Below are 12,500 nucleotides of genomic sequence, written 5' to 3'. Positions count from 1 at the left end.
AGACTTTGTAAATATAGACATTTCTGAAATATTTAAATGAAAATATTTATTTTTTTAATTAATACATTTTCCTTTTAATTTACAAAACAGGTGTTACAGAAGTAACACAGAATGTTATTAGATTATTTATTTTACTCACTTATATAGTGCCATTAATTCACCAGTGCTTTACAGACACTATCGATTAGGCCGGTTTCACACGTCAGTGGCTCCGGTACGCGAGGTGACAGTTTCCTCACGTACCGGAGACACTGACACACGTAGACCCATTAAAATCAATGCATCTGTGCAGATGTCATTGATTTTTTGCGGACCGTGTCTCCGTGTGCCAAACACGGAGACATGTCAGTGTTCGTGAGAGCGCACGTATTACACGGACCCATTAAAGTCAATGGGTCCGTTTAAAACATGGACCGCACACGGACAGTCTCCGTGTGGCGTGCAGGAGACAGCGCTACAGTAAGCGCTGTCCCCCCCACATGGTGCTGAAGCCGCGATTCATATCTTCTGTGCAGCAGCGTTTGCTGCATAGAAGATATGAATAATAGTGTTTAAAAGAAAGATCTATCTGTCCGCCGCCCCCCCACCCCCTGTGCACCCCCCACTGTTCTGAAAATACTCACCCGCTTCCCTCGTTGGCTGTCGCGGCTTCCTGTCCTGCCTTCCTGCCTTCTACTGTATGCGGTCACGTGGGGCCACCGATTAGAGTCATGAATATGTGGCTCCACCTCCCATAGGGGTGGAGCCGCCTATTCATGACTGTAAATGAGCGGCCCCACGTGACCGCATACAGTAGAAGGCAGGAAGGCAGGACAGGAAGCCGCGACAGCCAACGAGGGAAGCGGGTGAGTATTTTCAGAACAGCGGGGGGGGCGCACAGGGGGTGTGGGGGGGGCGGCGGACAGATAGATCTTTCTTTTAAACACTATTATTCATATCTTCTATGCAGCAAACGCTGCTGCACAGAAGATATGAATCGCGGCTTCAGCACGATGCAGGGGTCAGCGCTAAACTTTAGCGCTGTCTCCTGCACGCTCCGTGTGGTACCCACTCGGCACACGGGCAGCACACGTGTGCCGCACGTATGGCCTACGTGAGCTCACGGGCACACGGACACGGATAACTCCGGTACCGATTTTTTCCGATACCGGAATTATCTGGACGTGTGGGACAGCTCTTAAGGAGTATGTCCCGACGTTTGGAAAATCAGCTGCGTTTTACAGCACCAATGTTGTGCACCAGATTTTAAATAAGCTCAAGCATATAATGTGGAAATAAAAGGCTGCGTAAATTGACGCAAATTTCTCTGCGGTATGTCCGCTGTGTTTGCACACCAGAAGCTCCAGTGATATCTACACAATTTATTGTGGATTTTGCAACTATAAATCTGCTGTGGAAATTACACTGCAAACACATCTCAGGGGAATCCTATTTCTTCCTGTTTGTGAGCAAATATATGAAAAGCCACACATTCGTTAGATATGTACCATATTTTTCAGATTATAAGACACACTTTTCCCCCCAAAATTAATATGCATTACCGACTGCAGTGAAGCGGGGTCCCAGGGTCGCTGCTGTAAGAGGCAAAAGTGGGTTGTTGCTGCAGGCCGCAGGATGGGATGAGGGGGTGTTCGGATGTGCGCCGCCGCGGGTGTTCGGTGGTGCGGGGGCTTGTGAGGACTGGAACAATACAGGGGCACAACAGGGAATAAGAGAGAAAAAATCCCCCTGTATACCCACTCATTGTTCCTATTTCATGCGAACCTGCTACGAACAACATTCTTCATATGGGTGTGACCAAACCGTTTTTTAATGAGCACTGGTTGAGTACTAGCACTTTATGTATGTGTTTATTGTAATTTGTATCACTTTTATTTCCATGTTGTGTCACTCTGGAGTAATCATTTTAAGACAGCTCAATTAAAGGTTATGTTTTATTTATAAGGGAGACTCTCCTAGCTATACTCCTATCAGTCCTGAGGGTACTTTAATAGTGAAGTTTAGAATTAACACACTACTTCTGTCCTTAAGCCATGTTCCCCAATAGTGTACAGAAATACTGCGCTGTTTTTACACTTAATTTTCTTTTGCTGAAAATCTGATGCATTTAACAGTTGAAACTATTTGTATGGCTCCTAACCATTTACAGTGGGTACGGAAAGTATTCAGACCCCTTTAAAATTTTCACTCTTTGTTTCATTGCAGCCATTTGGTAAATTCAAAAAAGATCATTTTTTCTCATTAATGTACACTCTGCACCCCATCTTGACTGAAAAAAAAGAAATGTAGTCATTTTTGCAAATTTATTAAAAAAGAAAAACTGAAATATCACATGGTCATACGTATTCAGACCCTTTGCTCAGTATTGAGTAGACGCACCCTTTTGAGCTAATACAGCCATGAGTCTTCTTGGGAATGATGCAACAAGTTTTTCACACCTGGATTTGGGGATCCTCTGCCATTCTTCCTTGCAGATCCTCTCCAGTTCCGTCAGGTTGGATGGTGAATGTTGGTGGACAGCCATTTTCAGGTCTCTCCAGAGATGCTCAATTAGGTTTAGGTCAGGCCCTGGCTGGACCAGTCAAGAATGGTCACAGAGTTGTTCTGAAGCCACTCCTTTGTTATTTTAGCTGTGTGCTTTGGGTCATTGTCTTGTTGGAAGGTGAACCTTTGGCCAAGGCTGAGGCCCACTGCACTCTGGAAGAGGTTTTCATCCAGGATATCTCTGTACTTAGCTGGATTCATGTTTCCTTCAATGGCAACCAGTCTTGCTGTCCCTGCAGCTGAAAAACACCCCCATAGCATGATGCTGCCACCACCATGTTTCACTGTTGGGATTGTATTGGGCAGGTGATGAGCAGTGCCTGGTTTTCTCCACACATATCGCCTAGAATTATCACCAAAAAGGTCTATCTTCATCTCATCAGACCAGAGAATCTTATTTCTCATATTCTGGGAGTCCTTGTGTTTTATAGCAAACTCTGTACGGGCTTTCATATGTCTTTCACTAGGAGAGGCTTCCGTCTGGCCACTCTGCCATAAAGGCCCGAATGGTGGAGGGCTGCAGTGATAGTTGACTTTGTGGAACTTTCTCCCATCTCCCTATTGCATCTCTGGAGCTCAGAAACAGTGATCTTGGGGGTTCTTCTTTACCTCTCTCACGAAGGCTCTTCTCCCATGATTGCTCAGTTTGGCTGGACGGCCAGGTCTAGGAAGACCTTTGGTGGGTCCAAACTTCATCCATTTAAGGATTATGGAGGCCACTGTGCTCTTAGGTACCTTGAGTACTGCAGGAATTCTGTTGTAAACTTGGCCAGATCTGTGCCTTGTCATAATTCTGTCTCTGAGCTCATTGGCCAGTTCCTTTGACCTCATGATTCTCATTTGGTCTGACATGCACTGTGAGCTGTGAGGTCTTATATACACAGGTGTGTGCCTTTCCAAATCAATGCCTATCAGTTTAATTAAACACAGCTAGACTCAAATGAAGGAGTAGAACCATCTCAAGGAGGATCACAAGGAAATGCTCAGCATGTGACTTAAATAGGAGTGTTTGAGCAAAGGGTCTGAATACTTATGACCATGTAATATTTCAGTTTTTCTTTTTTTATAAATTTGCAAAAATTTCTAGATTTCATTTTTTTTTCATATGAACTCGAGCGTGGGAATTTTTGAGAATATTTTCCATGCTCGAGTTCATATGATTTTATGCCAGCAGGGGGCGCAGCACCACAAGTCTAGGTAGCTACGTTCCCCTGCATTTAATTCATTCCCCAGTTTTTACAGCCAGGGGCGACAGCTGCATTAGCAGGCTCCTGGTTGTAAAATGATTTAACCCCTTCTGATGGATTTACATCGTGGGACATGACTGACCCCGGACAGGTATGTGATATTGTTGTTTGTTTGTTTTTTACCCTTTTTACAGAAGACAAGGGTCGTCATTTGGATTGAGCGTATAATTAAGCTATTACAACACCATGTGTATTTATGTTATTAAAATACTTTTTTCATGTGTGTTTTTTTAACCCTTTATTAATATTGCATTAATAATGGATAGGTCTTATTGACACTTCTCCATTATTAACTTGGCTTAATGTCACCTTACATTAGCAAGGTGACATTAACCCTTTATTACCCCATATCCCACCGCTACAGGGGAGTGGGAAGAGAGAGGCTAAGTGCCAGAATAGGCGCATCTTACAGATGTGCCTTTTCTGGGGGCAGATGTTTTTAGCCAGGGGGGGCCGATATCCATGGCCCCTCTCTAGGCTATTAATATCTGCCCTCAGTCACTGGCTTTCCCACTCTGGCGGAGAAAATTGCGCGGGAGCCCATGACAGTTTTTTCCGTGATTTACCGTATATACTCGAGTATAAGCCGACCCGAGTATAAGCCGACCCCCCTAATTTTGCCACAAAAAACTGGGAAAACTTATTGACTCGAGTATAAGCCTAGGGGGAAAAATGCAGCAGGTACCGGTGAATTTCAAAATTAAAAATAGATACTCCATACCGTTCATTCTGGCCCCATAGATGCTCCACATAAAGCTGTGCCACATATAATGCTCTGCACCGTTCATTATGGCCCCATAGATGCTCCACATAAAGCTGTGCCATATATACAATGCTCTGCACTGTTGCCCCATAGCTGTGCCATATAGTGCTCTGCCCCATTGCTGTGCCATATAGTGCTCTGCCCCATAGCTGTGCCATATAGTGCTCTGCCCCATAGCTGTGCCATATAGTGCTCTGCCCCATAGCTGTGCCATATAGTGCTCTGCCCCATAGCTGTGCCATATAGTGCTCTGCCCCATAGCTGTGCCATATAGTGCTCTGCCCCATAGCTGTGCCATATAGTGCTCTGCCCCATAGCTGTGCCATATAGTGCTCTGCCCCATAGCTGTGCCATATAGTGCTCTGCCCCATAGCTGTGCCATATAGTGCTCTGCCCCATAGCTGTGCCATATAGTGCTCTGCCCCATAGCTGTGCCATATAGTGCTCTGCCCCATAGCTGTGCCATATAGTGCTCTGCCCCATAGCTGTGCCATATAGTGCTCTGCCCCATAGCTGTGCCATATAGTGCTCTGCCCCATAGCTGTGCCATATAGTGCTCTGCCCCATAGCTGTGCCATATAGTGCTCTGCCCCATAGCTGTGCCATATAGTGCTCTGCCCCATAGCTGTGCCATATAGTGCTCTGCCCCATAGCTGTGCCATATAGTGCTCTGCCCCATAGCTGTGCCATATAGTGCTCTGCCCCATAGCTGTGCCATATAGTGCTCTGCCCCATAGCTGTGCCATATAGTGCTCTGCCCCATAGCTGTGCCATATAGTGCTCTGCCCCATAGCTGTGCCATATAGTGCTCTGCCCCATAGCTGTGCCATATAGTGCTCTGCCCCATAGCTGTGCCATATAGTGCTCTGCCCCATAGCTGTGCCATATAGTGCTCTGCACCGTCCATTATTGCCCCATAGCTGCTGCTGCAATAAAAAAAAATAAAACACATACTCACCTGTCTTGCAGCTCCTCGGCGCCATCTTCCCGGCGTCTCCCTGCACTGACTGATCAGGCAGAGGGCGGCGCGCACACTATATGCGTCATCGCGCCCTCTGCCTGAACAGTCAGAGCGGAGAGAGAGACGCCGGGAAGATGGCGCGACGCCCGGCGTGTGGAACCAGGATAGGTGAATATGAGATACTTACCTGCTCCCGGCGTCCCGCTCCTTCCCCCGGACAGCTGGTCTTCGGTGCCGCAGCCTCTTCCTCTGTCAGCGGTCACCGGCACCGCTGATTAGAGAAATGAATTATGCGGCTCCGCCCCTATGGGGGGTGGAGCAGCCTATTCATTTCTCTAATGAGCGGTCCCACGTGACCGCTCAGGGGAAGAGGCTGCAGCACCCGGAGACAGTGTGACAGGCAGGGGGAGCGCCAGGATCGCCGGGACTAGGTAAGTATATGACAGTGCTCACCCGCCGACCCCACCACCGATCATGACTCGAGTATAAGCCGAGGGGGCACTTTCAGCCCAAAAATTTGGGCTGAAAATCTCGGCTTATACTCGAGTATATACGGTAACCCTTTATTTTAACACCTAGAGCTCCCAAATTTTGCACACATACACTTCTGGTTTCTCCTGGTTAACACACATACACTTGTAACATTATTAGTGAAGAGTATGTAAAAATATAAGGAATAGGAAATGGTTTACTGTATGTAAACCATGTCTCATATCCTGTCGAGTTTGATAAGGAGATAGCAAAAGCCGGAAATTGAATTACCGGCTTTTATGCTATCTAGCTCTGTATTAAATATAAATATATACCGTATTTTCTGGCGTATAAGACGACTTTTTAACCCCTGAAAATCTTCTCAAAAGTCAGGGGTCTTCTTATACGCCAGGTACGGCATGTGCGGAGCTCTGAGGTCACCGCATATGGTGCAGGGAGCAGTCCCAGATGGTTCCCAGGGTCTGGAGGAGAGGAGACCCTCCTTCAGGCCCTGGGATCTATATTCGTGTAAAAAAAAAGAATAAAAATTAAAAAATATGGATATACTTACCTTCCGACGGCCCACGGAGTTTTCCCGGCTCTCCGCGATGCATGCGGCGGCTTCCGTTCCCAGGGATGCATTATGCTCCGCGAAGGACCTTTGTGACGTTTTCTGGTTATTTCTACCAAACAACAAATGCTGTAAAAACAAAACCTGAAAAGCAATGGAGCAATTGCATTTTTTCACCATTTTTCACACTTGTGCAGCAAAAAACAAGCCCTCATAGTCTAGTTATGGTTCTTGAAAGGTGAGGAGCTATACATACCCCCAGCCAGTAGGCATGGCCTTGCTCCATACACTTATATTGAGCCAAGACCGCGCCCCGTCTAGTGATGCGGCCGGCCAATGGGCATGTCCAACTAGAGAGTTTGTATGTGTATGGAGAGCGAGGACATGCCCACTGGCTGGTGTATGTATAACTCATATATACCCACCAGTCTCTGGTCTGAAACCAGCGAATCCCCGAAGCATACAGTGAGTGCACTGGGGGATTCGTAAGTCTGCAGTCACACAGTGACTGCAGACTTATTTTTTTTGACCAGACGACCCCTTTAAGCATTGTTCTTGTTTTTAAAAAACTGATATATTCCAATTTATGCGCTGTAAGAGAGTATCTAATGATTACTATCTTTCATAGGTGTATATATTCATGGATTGTTTCTTGATGGAGCTCGCTGGGACAGAAAGAAAAAGAAGTTAGGAGAATCTTACCCTAAGATTCTTTATGATTCGGTTCCTGTGGTTAGTACTGTTCTACACATTTATGTATGCAAAAAAGTTTTTTTTTAATGTCTACAGCTCCTATGCAGGCTTGTGTTTCTCTACGGTAACAGACAACAAACTGTATTTAGTTTGATCATGCAGTCATGCCTTGTTACTCTGTTTACCTTTAGTTTTTTTTCACAACGGGCTGAGTTTCAACATTAATTTTCATCAGGATGTAATCCGTGTTTTGTCAGTTTGGAGCGGTTTCCCACAGTTTTTCTTGTATGTTAAAAAAACAGGTTTTTAACAATAGGAATTTTACCAATATGTAGCCTGGTGATATCATGTTGAAAATTGGCTCCTGTGACACTTTGGAGGAATGGCCATACCAAATCAATTTAACGCCAAACTGTTAGTGTACATAGAATGAAGACTAGACTTGTCCGACTGCCATACACTATGCCTTACCATACCATAATACAGGCAGTAGGACGTACCCTTGTGACGTCCCTTCATGGTGATGTCCATGTGGTCTTCATACCAATCTACTTCTCCTTGGTCAGGCCTCATATGGAATACTGTGTCCAGTTCTAGGCACCACAATTTAAAAAAGACATTGAGTAACTGGAGCAAGTTCAGAAAAGAGCTACCAAGAGCTAAGCGGACTGAAAAGTAAGTCCTACGAGGAATGGTTAAAGGATCTAGGCATGTTTAGATTGCAAAAAAGAAGACTAAGATGTCTAAAGGGATGTCACAGTGTAGAGGGTCCATCATTATTCTCGTTTGCACATGGAAACACGAGAAGCAATGGAATGAAACTGAAAGGGAGAAGATGCAGATTAGATGTTAGAAAAAAACTTTTTGACAGTGAGGGTGCCAACAGGCTGCCACGAGAGGTGATGAGTTTTCTTTCAATGGAAGTTTTCAGAAGCTGGTTGAGATGGTTTAGTGAATCCTGCACTGCATTGAGCAGGGAGTTGGACACGATGACCCTTGAGGTCTCTTCCAACTCTAAACATTCTATGATCATTGCAACCAAGACAAAAGTGGGACTTATCGCTAAAGAGGATAAACCTACATTCCAGCCTCCTTTGCCTAATAACTGTGTAACATGATAGTCTTTAGAGAGTGGTGGCATAAGATCACTGGAACACTTGTAGATGGCCAACTGGCATGTAGCCCAGTGTTATGCAAATACCAGGAGGTTTGTGTATAGACACTCTTTGATGCCTTAGGCTTGGTATATGCCTTAAAATTTGACTTGCAGTACAGAAGGGATCAGTCGTGGGAACCAATAGTATAGCCACTTGAGGGTCAGTGCGTGCTCTCGTCTGCTGGCCTGGCTGTCTTTATAAAGACTGCACTGGCCAAGGTTCATCCCACTGAATGCTCATACTCCTTCCCCGAGGGCAAAATACTACTAAGACAATACAGGGTGAGTGTACCAGACTCCTGTAAGACTTTATTGGGTCCCCAACAGTCAACTGCATATAGTGGATTCCCAGCATCATACAGGATGGTGCAAGTGACAGAGACTCACCCTTCCGCTGGCTCAACAGGGGTTAGAAACTCCACTTCAGGGCATCCAGGGCCAACTACCCCAACCAGCAGTACCCCGCTTTGGGCAGACACCGAATGAGAAGATAGTGGCAAGCTTAAGAAGCTGGCCAAGCACAGTGAGGTATAGGGCCAGGTGACCGAATTGTCTCAACCTTGGTTTACCAAAGTCCTGTAGAATCACACCAGTGAGTGGAACAGGCCCTTTTTATATCCCACAGCTCCCATTTCAAGTTGTTGTCCCACAGGATTGGGGGGAGATAATTATGGTTGTTCCCTTATTGTTTGCTAGTTCAATTACACTGCAGAATTGTCATCCACATGATGCAGACTAGTACACTGCAGAGGGCTGATGCAATCTGTAATGAGAAGGCAGTCAACAAATTAACATACAAGGAGCACTGGACGGACTCATATGAAACAACAGGTCATGTCCCTTGACTTACTGAACAGAGGAATAGTATGTCTGGCATAATTAAGAATAGTTAACCTCCACACAAGTGGCCAGATTGACGCTGAGTCGTTACATTCCTCCCCCTTAATTAGTCCCGAAGACTGCTGGATCCTTGCATGGGTTGCTGTTGACGGGGCTCCCAGACATGAAAGACTTCCGATCATCCTTCTCCACTTGTCGGAACAGTCCATCAGCATTTTCATGATCTACATTTCTACGAGTACACGTCCATTGTCCCACGGCAGTCCGATTTAGCCAATTGAAGGGATTGTGGTTGGTTAGGACAGGGAACACCTTGCTGTAGAGGTACAGCTTTTTTTTTAGGGCCTAGATTATGGCCAGTCATTCTTTTTCTATTGTGGCATATGCCCTCTTCCAATCCAACAGCTTCCAGGAGAGATAGGTGTTCCTGATTGTCAGCCCCCACTTAGCTGAGTACAGCTCCCAGTCTGTTGCGTCTGGACAATGAACCGTCAGCAGAAGTCGGGAGCAGTCAGGACAGGGCTCTGGGCTAGTTAGGTTTTCAACTAGATGTATGGGGACTCACATTCTGGAGTCCAGATGAGGTTGCAGGCATAACTTTTGTTGGGGAGGTCAGTGAGAGTCTTGGCTACTATACTATAATTTGGAATAAACTTTTGATAATAAATACGGTCCCTAACAATGCAGACTTGTTTTTGGTTAATTGGGGGGGGGGGGGGGGGGGCAATAGATAATGGCTTCTACTTTTGCGGGTTCTGGACAAATGCATCCACTTCTCACCCAATGACCCACATATAGCACCTTGACCATCACATTCTGGCACTTGTCAGGTCAGATGGTGAGCTGGGCTTTGGCTACCCTCTGCAGCACCTGGCATGCGTGCTGAAAATGCTGTTCCCAGGTGTTGCTGAAGATAGTAATATAATCCAGGTAAGCCTGGGCTTACCCCTGACAACCCACTAGTAACTGGGCCACCATCCTTTTTGAAGGTAGCCAGGACTTTCTTCATCCTAAATGGCATGCTGGTGAACTCAGGCCAAAAGGGATGATGAATGCAGACTTCTTTTGAGCTTTTTTGCTGCTTGGGATCTGCCATTATCCCTTGCTCAGATCGAGGGTTGATATGAACCAAGACCCCCCCAAACCTGTACAGTATTTCATCCTCCTGAGGCATAGGGTAGGCATCTGTAACGGTGACCTCATTCAGTGGCCTATAGTCCTCATTGAAGCGAGTACTCATGTCCTTCTTGGGCACCAACACTTAACTGGCAACTTTACTGGGCTATGAGCAGTTACCATAACCCCCATATTCAACATGTCATCCACCTCGGCCTTCATCATTGAAAAACATTGGAGGTGTCACCCAGTAGGCGAGTTGCAAGAGTGTAGTGGCTGCCCATGTTGACATGATGCTGGACCAGAGGTGCACGACCAGACCAACTTGTGAACAAGGGTTCATATGTCTGAACAGGTTTGTTAGCTGCTGTTTCTGTGATGGACCAAACTGCTCCACCAATAGGACTTCCGTTACCTCATTCCCCTTTTGGAGTCCACCAATAAGTCCGGGATCTGGTCTATATCTGGGTCATCTAAGGGGGACAACAAACTAAGTAGGTCACCTCACTCCCTTTCATAAGCTTTTAGCCTATAGACATGGTAGATCTGTTCACAAACACCTGCTCGATCCTGGTCCATGGTGTACTCAGTATTCCCACATTTCCTGGTAAAGGCAAATTGGCCAGCCGAAGTGGCTTGCAGCTTGTCTTTCCGTAATGGTAATGGTACTATAATCTTCTGTCCACATCACAAATTCTTGGGAGTCTGACAGCACGTTTGTAACTCCGTTGTTGCCTTTCCTGAGCTACTTCTAAATTAAGGCCATCTCTTGCTAAACTTTTGGACATAATCCAGAATAGGAATCTATTCTGTAGGGAAAGTGCCCTCCCAACTCTCTTGTACCAGCTGCAAAGGCCCTAGTACTATTCAGCCTTACAGCAATTCGATTTTGGATAACCCAGTAGAATTCTGTGGCACCTACCAGTTGGCAAAAAGGAGCTGCTGCAAGTTTTTCTCCCAGTCTCACCCACTCGGATGCCATATACCAGCTAATGAGCTGTTTCAGCGTTCCGTTTGAGACATTCACTCAACCCATTAGTTTCAGGGTTGTTGGGGGGTGCACATGGGGCGGACCCCATGTTTCTCCCAGAGAGTCTGAATAAGCTTGCTTTGGAACTGGGCCCCCTGGTTGGTTAATACCTCCTGTGGAACCCTACAATTAAAGAATTCCAGTAAGCTTGAGCCACGTGCTCAGCATGTATGGATTACAGGGCAACGGCCTTCAGGTAGCAAAGTTGACTAGGGTGAGCATTTCTCTTACCAATGCTGAGGAGGCCTACTAAATCTATAGCAACCCTCTGTAACCAGAGTTGTGGGGTCGGTAAGCCAAACCTCTGACTCAGACTTCTCAATTTTCTCCCGATTGACTCCATAGCACTGCTTCACTACTGAGCATGTACATAAAGTGCAGCACAGATTCATCTCAACTAAATGCCTAGATCCTTATATCAGGAATAGAAAATACATTTATAGAACATTTCATAATTTTCCCAAATTCTTATAAATTTTTTTTATAGTTTGGAACGGTTCACCTATCAAGGGAATGGATTGGAGTGGGGCACGACAGGGTGTTCCCCCATCCGTTGACACATCGGAGAAAAGGCTTGGTATTTCTTCATCTCTTGAGTGAAAAAAAAAATTAAGCAGCAGGCGGGCCCATGTATTTTTGACCCTTATGTGCCCATCATCATGAGCCAAGCGCAGGAGTTGGGGTGGGTACCACGAGCTGATGAACCTGAGTCCAAGGATTTTCTGGGCAGGATGCAGTCTTTTCCAGATATAAGAGCCCCTTCTCCCATCTACACCCCTCCCCCTGGTTTCTTTTCCCAGGTTGGGCAGCCATACTGTGAACAAGCTCTATGGTGGAGTCCGTGAATTGGGCTTCCCTTAACTCCTTACGATCCATCTCTCCCCCCGTCAGTGGTCAGTCTTGTCAGGTGTACTTACTGTGACCGCCTCAGAGGTGGATGATGGAGGCTTGGAATGTGGGTTATCCTTGGAAGGCAGAAGTATCCACATCAGGGTACTGCTTGGCTTGGTTGCGGGTGATGACTGTGACAACCTGGCTGGTCAGCCCTTGTCCTTCCTAGGTCGCTCCCCAAAATAACAGGTGTGGGGAGGCCATTCATGAGCCCTAC

The 12,500-nt window shown here is 46.2% G+C and overlaps 1 protein-coding gene across 2 annotated transcripts in view; it reads left to right on the top strand.

Moving 5' to 3' along the window:
- DNAH7 (dynein axonemal heavy chain 7) overlaps nucleotides 1-12,500 on the top strand; it is a 564,416-nt gene that overhangs the window by 549,767 nt on the left and 2,149 nt on the right. For both annotated transcript variants that reach the window (XM_077275383.1, XM_077275384.1), the window contains exon 63: nucleotides 7,186-7,289. In XM_077275383.1, the coding sequence (XP_077131498.1) occupies nucleotides 7,186-7,289 (104 nt within the window). The remainder of the gene's footprint in view (nucleotides 1-7,185; nucleotides 7,290-12,500) is intronic.

The sequence above is a fragment of the Ranitomeya variabilis genome, chromosome 7, assembly GCF_051348905.1.
Source record: "Ranitomeya variabilis isolate aRanVar5 chromosome 7, aRanVar5.hap1, whole genome shotgun sequence".
Classification (NCBI taxonomy): domain Eukaryota; kingdom Metazoa; phylum Chordata; class Amphibia; order Anura; family Dendrobatidae; genus Ranitomeya; species Ranitomeya variabilis.
This window is presented reverse-complemented; position numbering and strand designations above follow the sequence as displayed.